Source organism: Cyanistes caeruleus, chromosome 1 (assembly GCF_971803275.1).
Source record: "Cyanistes caeruleus chromosome 1, bCyaCae1.hap1.1, whole genome shotgun sequence".
NCBI lineage: Eukaryota > Metazoa > Chordata > Aves > Passeriformes > Paridae > Cyanistes > Cyanistes caeruleus.
The window spans coordinates 127410540-127419366 of NC_141701.1; the positions used below are offsets into that span (position 1 = coordinate 127410540).

Here is an 8827-nt window from a genome sequence, read left to right on the forward strand (position 1 = left end):
CACTCTCCTCTAGAAAGAAGAGTAGGAAAAAAAAGAATGACTGAAGAAAAGTCAAGCCCTTACACTAAGCATTCTGGTTTTTTTACTTAATTCTGTTCTTTTAGTTACAGCAAACAAAAAGAAAACCCATAGTCCTATCAGTTGACTGTCAAATGGGTAGGTAAAAGGAATATAGGAAGTGGCTTTAAAATGGAGAATAAATCCCATTTTAGCAGAGTTGAGAAGGGGCATATTCTCTACTGGTGCAATGTGTTCAGTATACTTTCTGTTTATCTTAAATAAGGAGTTCCACTGATGCTTCTGACACCAGAAATACTAAAAACTGTTACTGAAGATGTTCCACTAAAGTTGCCTGATTCTTTTATTAAGCAGGGGTAAATGTGCATGTGTATGAGAAGTAACTTGTATTCACACAGCTTAAAAATGAAGCCCACTCACAGGATTCCAGTATCTAGATTCCTTAAAGGGGGAAGCAAAACATCATTCAAACACCTAATCAGGTAATTTGTTTTGTTGGCAGGGGGCTTAGATTCCAGCTTGGTTGCAGCTGTTCTTCTGAAACTGATGAAAGAAATCAACATCAATTATCCTTTACAAACCTTTGCAATTGGGATGGAGAACAGTCCTGACTTACTTGCTGCCAGAAAGGTATCTTAAACGTTGCTTTCAGTTTGGTCTGAGCTACTGAATGCTAAACAGTGTATATTAATGGTGCTAACTTCAAGGTATGGCATTAATAGTAGCACTGAAAATTCATTTGTTGCTATGATGTAAATTAGTTTGTAGTAAATCATTTAGTACAACACTTGCTGCTTAATCTTACCAAAGAGGCAACTGGAACCTTGCCTGTTTTCACTTGCATTTGGGAGACTTTCATGACAGTCCCTTTACACCGTTGTCCAAAGGATAGTACTTTGGACTTCTCTGTTCTTCCTCTGGGTTTTTGGGTAGGTCACCATGTTATGGTTCCAGTACTTAGGCATTTGTCTATATGTAAAGTATTGTAAGTTAATTATCAATTTGCTGAATTAACAATTTTGTACAAGCTGTTTGGCATCTGGGGTACTATGCAGACTTTCATGACTTCTATGCTGCTTTTTCTCTTAAGGGCAGGTATTTGGAATATTTAGAGCCTCTACAGATTCTGTTAATGTTTTAGGCAAGCAGCTGGATGATCTGTGGCAATCATGATTGAACACTGTAATTAAGGAGACTGTGTTCTCTCTGGTGAACATACCACTGCAAGTCAAAGGTCTGCTAAGTAATGTCTTTTCTTGGCCTAATGTCATAATTTTCATTGTAGTGGAAGACAGCTGGTGCTTTCACTGAATGTGCTTGCTTTAAACACAGTGTATGTTTATAAAATGTTTTAGTTGAAAAGTGATGCATTATTTTGACCTTTTGCAAACAGGTGGCAGCCCATATAGGCAGTGAACATCATGAAGTAATACTTAATACAGAAGAGGGAATTCAGGCAATAGAGGAGGTTATCTTCTCATTGGAAACCTACGACATAACAACAATAAGAGCTTCTATTGGTAAGATTTTTTTAATGGCTGTCTTTGGTTTATATCACCCAAATAAAATTTTATGCAAACTTACATGGTCATCTCCTAGATCCCTTTGCTGGCACAGAATCTGGGGATTGGGACTCCAAAGTTCTTCTGCCTAGACTTATCTGTGATACCACACTGAGGCAAAAGCAGTTATTTACAAGTCCCTGACTACACAAAGCAACTGTCAAGAACTGTTCTTGAAGCTTTGAGATGAAAAGCGATAGTTACATGAGGAAGAAATGTTTGATCTGCAGGTCTGTTCTTCTGCTCTAGTAACTGTGAACCTTGGAGGAAAGGGGAAATTCACAGGTTTTCTGAGGTGCTGAATATCATGACAGCAAATCACAGTTACCCTTTCCTTGCATAATTTTGATACTAATGTGAAGTATTTGTTATTGTCCTCTAGTAAATTAGGTTTAGTAACAGGTTCTTTTAATCTACACTTGATTCTGGGAAGTGGAGGAAGTCATCACCAGCTTGTAATGAAGCTCTGCCAGACTGATAAGAGGGAAAAACCCCTAATCCAATGGGACCTTTTGTGTCATGCAAGCTACAGCATTTTACCCAATTAATCTTGTGTTGTCATAAAAGAGTTATGAAGCCAAATAAGCAACTCAGTTTTTGCAACTGATCTCTCTGGGTGGAATTTCCTCCATGAAGATGAGATTTAGCAATATGAATTAATGAATGTGTTTCTTTAAAAATTATAGCATTTTACTAAAACTTTTTTCTGTCATTTTTTTCTTTGTGATTTGCTGCTTAGTATAATAATGGAGTAGATATTTTTCTTTGGATTTGTAATACTTTTGTTATAAAAGCATCCCATTCAGAAAGATGCATTCAGTGGAAGGCATAGTTCTGTTTTATAAGTAGTTCTTTACAAAAAAAAAATTGAACAAAGGGCTTCATCCAGTCCAACTCAGAGTGGTGGAAAGTTAAACAGCAGCTTTTGCTTTTCCCCAAGGCGAGAAGATTTCTTCAGCACTGTGCTGAAATTAATGTTGCACTTAATTTCAAATTGAGTCAGAACAACTCCTCTCTGTATTCCTATGGCAATCCTCCAGTGTTCCCAGGATCACAAGTAGACACATCTTTCTGATATTTTGAGGGCCAAGTGTAAATACACAGTTTCGATGTATTTGCAGGACCAACTTAGTGTGGCTGTTGGTGGCTTTGAGTAACAATGGCATGGTCAATGTTACTTTGTCAGTTTTTTGCTACAGAAAGAAGTAGTGTAGGAGACAAATTTATAAAATGCTAAATTTTAAACTACTAGCTGTGTATAGCATCGTGTATGTAGATGTACTTTAATAACTTTATACTTTTTTTTAAGGTATGTATCTTGTCTCCAAATATATCCGGAAGAAAACAGACAGTGTGGTCATTTTTTCAGGAGAGGGATCAGATGAGCTGACGCAAGGATATATATATTTCCATAAGGTAAATATATTCACTATACAGAATTCCCTTGAGCTGCTTTCAACAGGACATCTATGATATTTCAAGGTGTGATATTTGAGAGTTATCATAACTGTATATTTGTTGAGTTTTTCTTCTGGGGTGGCATAAAATCCAAGGGATTTAATCACCTAAAAGATAGCTTTCTTCTTCGGCAGTTCCTGAGACTGTTATTTCTTGTATGTAGTTTTTTGCTGGTTTTAAGATTTGTTGGTGATGACTACAATTCAAATGCAGGACAGCCAGCAATGGTTTCCTCAGTGCAGCCATGTTCCACCTGTGTGCTCCATGCTATGTTTGTTTTCAGGCCCCATCTCCAGAGGAAGCTGCAGAAGAGAGTGAGAGGCTTCTGAAGGAGCTCTACCTGTTTGATGTACTTCGTGCAGACAGAACTACTGCAGCACATGGGTAAAATATATTCTCTTGGATGCTGAGCACTCATAATTTAAAAGCAAAAGAAGATTAGGTAGGAAAAGACTTTTGAGGATTTGTATACCAACATGAAGTTGTAGCCTTAAGGAATTTGAGCAACAGTAAAGCACAGTGCCAAATTTAATCTGATCTGTGACTATAGGACCCACTGTATTGCCAGCAGAAATATTTTTTTGTCTAGGACTGTACTGATCTTTACAGAAGCAGTGAATTAGAAATAAAAATATTCAGAGGTAAGGAGAGAAGTTGTATTTGACTTTGGGGTCTTTGGAGGTTTAGACAAAGAGAAATCTTGAATCTGATGACCATCAGAACTAAAACAACATACTGAAAAAAGTATGTGCATTAGGTAGCTGACTGTAGCAAAGAGATATTAGGATACAATTGTGTAACTGATGCCTTAAAGAATCTCCAAATTGAGGGCTGTAGACAATAGTATTGTTTTACTAAACAATAAAGAAGCATTTTATGTAAAAGAAATACATTAATTAAACCAAGAATAACATTGGAAAGCTATCTATAGGTAAGAAAAAATGGTGCCTTTGGCAAAGCAAACTTAATCTGTTGGGAAGTTTTTGTTGTATATTGAGCCTGCCACAAAATGACTTGCCCAGCTTTTTACAATTTTCTTAAGTTTCTCTTTACTAGTGCAGGAGACCTGCCATTTTCCTCATAATTTGTTTTCCTGCTGAAAATTTTCAACACACTTTCAAGGCTGTTTAATATCACATGCTGGCTGCTTTTGTTTTTCTTTGGACTGCTGCACAGCACTTTTAGGAAGAAAGAAGCCTTGTATTGATAAATTAGAACAGAATTTAATGAGTCCGGATTTATGGAGAAAATGGAGAAGAATGAAGAGTAGAGAGGAAACTACTATTATCAATTAGGAACAAGAGTTAATTGTAAGGAAAGACATGCAGTGCATATCTTGTTGGTGTGTGGGGAAACTGAGCCCTCAGTATTTGATTATCGAATACTTAGTATTGGGTTCAATTGTTGTTTTGTTTTTTTTCATAAGGTGGGTATTACCTGAAATGGCTGAAGCTTGTTATCAGAGTAGAAACAAAAGAGACAATGAAATTACTTGGATGCAGCATAACATCTTTCACTTGTGAAGCTGGACAGCATAATGTCTCTTGAGCAGACACAACTTAGAGGGGTTCTTTCTGCTGAAGATGTAGTTACTGTCATTTTATTCGTTGCCTTCTATGTCCTTAGAAGCTGTGGCATAAAAAAGCAGGAAGGCTTTGTGTGTGTGTGTATATATATATATAATATATATATATATATATATATATACCACTGGTATAGGAGAGAACTTGTGTGAATGCTGTAGTGCTCTTTTTTGTTGTTTCTTGAATACACAAACAAATGTGGATTTCAGAAATGACAGCAGAAGTCCTTGCTTGGTTCTATGATACATTTACAAATGCTGATGCAAATCCTAGTGGGTGACTTAGTAGTTCTCTGAGAAGGATTTTTTAAAATGTGCTTTTGCATACATGTTGCGATGGTTGTTGCAAATCCTAAAATTCAGGGCACTATAAACTGCCCAGCATATGGCATTATAAAACATTGTAGTCTTTTAATCTGTGTAGACTATACACCTACCTTTACAAATTGGTGAATTAAATTTAGGTAGCTGTAAATATGCAAGTGAAACTTCTTCCAAGTAAAAGCAGAAAACCTGGAGTTTATGTGAAAGACAGGAAAAGCTTAGCTGCTGTGGAATTTGTAAGTAGATGACTTGTTGGATTAATTCTGTATCTTTTCTGTTTATTCCTCCTACTTAGCCTTGAACTGAGAGTCCCATTTTTGGATCATCGGTTTACTTCTTATTATTTATCTCTGCCAGCAGAACTGCGAATCCCAAAGGTACATAAAACTGGGGTTGGATCCAAGCATAAATTACAAATTCACTGAGATGTGTTCTAAGCATGACCAGATTGCTGAATTTGATGGTTAAGTCCTCCACTCAAAGTCAAACATGCTTTTAAATATTTTACTGAATTGTTGGGCTACTGGGAACCCTTTTCTGACCAAAACTTTTGAAAGGAAACTATTTCATAAGTGTTAAGTCCTTTTCTTTGCAGTGCAGTTCCTGAGACTCATGACATTGTTTTTTGTTCTGCAAACAGAATGGAATTGAGAAATACCTTTTAAGATTGTCCTTTGAAGATTCCAATTTACTTCCCAAAGAAATTCTCTGGAGACCCAAAGAAGCTTTCAGTGATGGTATAGCATCAGTAAAGAAATCCTGGTTTTCCATTCTTCAGGACTATATTGATCAACAGGTAGAATACCACTTTATCCTTTCTCACTTAGGTGTATTAGATATTGTTGCCAGTGGGAGGCAGCTCATATGCTTAGTTGAGAGAATAAATCTGGATATAACAATTAACTTGAGCTTCCCTATGGAGGAGTAAGCTGAACCTTAATCAGTGTTCTTCCAGATATCCAAGTTGGTTAAAGGCATTTGTGATCCTAGAAAAAAGACATGCTAGGCCCTGTCAGAAATGACTGTATAAGGAAATGAACATCATTTAAGTGTCTGGATTGCAAATTAGATTGTGTATCAACAAACACAATTTCTGGGTTACAGGCAAAGCAGCTGCTTCAGCTGAAGGCACTTGCATGAACTTACTCTGCAGCTGAGTAGCAACATAATGATTTTATAATGTACTTTCTTGTTTGCGTCATTCGTTTTTCAAAGCCATCCCTAGCTAAGCCTTTTTGCTTTTTAAAGCCTCTGCTTGAATTGTTAACCCATGAAGACCTACAATATTTTGACCCTGTACAAAGGATAATCCTCTCTGGAGTGCAGATGTAGTTTAACGATGGAGAGGAAGGAGTAACACCCTATTTACACCAGAGCTCTGTTACATGGAAATACATGTAGTCAAGCCTGTGGATGGGAGCTTGTCTGTCCTACCACCAACTCTTTCTTCCCTGTTTTCTCTCTCTGTTTCCTCAGACAAGAAGGTAGTTGGGTCAGACAACAGTATTCTGCTGCTTATTCTGTGCCTGTACTGCTGTAGGAGCAGCAAATCTATTTCACAGACATGAAATGTTAAACAGCATGATGGCAGCAGAAGCTGCTCATTGCAATTGCCTCAACTGGTGCAACTATTTATCCTTCCTTTCTCAGCCAACTTAGCAACTGCAGGTGTCTTTGCCTCTGCATCCCAGGTCTTCAGTTGCTAAGAGCATGATTATTGGTGTTGATTATAACAGCCAGCTCTTCCCCAAGCTACAAAATCCACCTAGGAAGCCACTTACATGGCAAAACAGCTGCTTTAAGTTTTTACACTTGTTTCACAACAAAGGATGGTTAAGAAAGAAGTCTGTGATCTTACTAACAAAGGTGGTTGTGACCTAGAGAAATGGGCTTCACATGTCATGCAGAGAAATACCAACAGCACTGGAAATACATTTGCATATTCATAAAGATCAAGTGAGCCTGTGACAAAGGCTTGACCTGTCAAACCTGTGCCTCTAGAATAGGCTTTTTTTTTTCAAGACTGTGGGTGTTTAGTGGCTGGTGAATCCTTGTATGTCTTAAAAAGTTGAAGATATTTGCAGCTTAATTTGAGTTTTGCTTATGTCTGTAGGTTGACGACCTTTTATTGGAGAAGGCAGCGGAGAAATATCCTTTCAATCCTCCTAAAACAAAAGAAAGTTATTACTACCGCCAGATCTTTGAAAAGCACTACTCAGGGCGGAGCAGCTGGCTGCCCCACTACTGGATGCCAAGATGGGTTAAAGCTACTGATCCTTCTGCACGCACATTGAAACATTACAAGTCGGCTACCCAAGAATAGACTGTTCAATTAATCCCCAAACAAAAGTGCTGCAAACATTTTGTGTGCACTCTGCTTTAAGAAAACCAAACAAATTATGCAAACCTAAAGCTTAAATTGTCTTTAAGATGTACTTTGACAATGCAATTGGAAATGAGAGCTTTCTGTTGTTAGTGTACTATTAAAAACTTATGCTGCTGTACCAAAACTTTGTAATTCATGGGAAAATACTTTCTGGACAAGGGACTACTTTATTTGACAGCTCTGTTCTTTATGTAACCTTGATTGTATTAATTTTCTTTGAAATCATTTCCTATGTTTTATGTGAGCTCTGTTTTAAGGACTTGAATCAGGCTGAGGGATGCAAACTACTGCTAACACTCTCAGCAAAGGGGAATTGGACTTTAGCTATCTGCTGATTTGTGTTCCTGGCTGAGGGACTTGGATAATATATATATTATTATATTCTGAATGTCCTTCTTACACATTCCTGAAAATCCTGAAAACCTTGGTCTAGTTTTCAAAAAGTATTTAGATATTCATAGCTATGCAGAGATGTTTTCTAGAATTTATTGAGATGGTGCTGGGGGTTAATTAAATGAATGGCAATCTTATTTGTTACTGTGAAGCCACCAGTTGGCTGTTCTGTAAATGTACCATCAGTGAAAAGATATTATGACTGTTATCAAAGAGCAGAATGGATAAGAGAAGCCAAGTTATGTCTTTGTTTCTAACTCAAGGACTTCAGTTTTTTATAAATGTATTTATTATTCTTGAAAAAATTGAGTGTTATTGGGTCAATTGGGTGATGTGTATCAGTCTGATGGAAATTGCATGAGTAAGTATTTTAAGAAATTTTTCATTTATTGTGAGAGTTTTCCCACCTGTATGATGAAAAGGTTGACTGTGTTGCTGCTGAGCTGTATGTGGCCACCTCTGTGGGTGAACCAAACCTGTTAACCATAGGTTGTAGATGGACAAAGCATCACTGACAACAATGGGACCAGATGCCTTGCTTGGAAAAAACAGGGGGAAAATGCTTCAGAAATCACAATCTAATAATCTACTGCAAAAATACCTGAATTTTTACCCAAGATAAGTAGTTGATAAAAAGTTATGTCATGGGGGTTATTTTTGTGATGGTAACTAAAGTATAAGGGTAGTCAAGAAATACATTTGTCTGCTGCAGATTGACTTGATTAGCATCATGCTCTTTATGAAAATAAGTCTTCTTTATTGTCCCTCTTGACTAGGAAACCAAAGCCATTTTTATTTGAAAGATTAAATATAAATTGTTCTGATTTAAAACCTTCACAAAGTGACTAGCTGTCTGTTTGTTGCTCCACCCTAAATCCTGCATTTGAGTCTGTATCCAGAAACTTTCCTGAAACCTTTTGGTGGTACCACAGCACTGGTGAGCTGTTTGTAATATGTTCCTGTAGCCTTCTTTACTTAAGGGCCATGTGCTTGTCTTTTTGAATTTCTTTGAAACAATTAAGAATATTTTGAGTTGGGAGAGGAGTGTAGAGTATGTGGTTAAGTACTGATGTGTACAGGTAAGATTTACTACTCACTGTAAAC

General features: G+C 37.1%; 1 protein-coding gene across 6 annotated transcripts in view; it reads left to right on the top strand.

Moving 5' to 3' along the window:
- ASNS (asparagine synthetase (glutamine-hydrolyzing)) overlaps nucleotides 1–8564 on the top strand; it is a 29193-nt gene extending 20629 nt beyond the window's left edge. For all 6 annotated transcript variants that reach the window (XM_086856579.1, XM_086856568.1, XM_086856557.1 and 3 more), the window contains 7 exons: nucleotides 521–648; nucleotides 1412–1538; nucleotides 2890–2996; nucleotides 3322–3422; nucleotides 5240–5321; nucleotides 5585–5740; nucleotides 7058–8564. In XM_086856579.1, the coding sequence (XP_086712705.1) occupies nucleotides 521–648; nucleotides 1412–1538; nucleotides 2890–2996; nucleotides 3322–3422; nucleotides 5240–5321; nucleotides 5585–5740; nucleotides 7058–7267 (911 nt within the window). In that variant the 3' untranslated portion in view covers nucleotides 7268–8564. The remainder of the gene's footprint in view (nucleotides 1–520; nucleotides 649–1411; nucleotides 1539–2889; nucleotides 2997–3321; nucleotides 3423–5239; nucleotides 5322–5584; nucleotides 5741–7057) is intronic.
- Nucleotides 8565–8827: the final 263 nt, after the last annotated feature.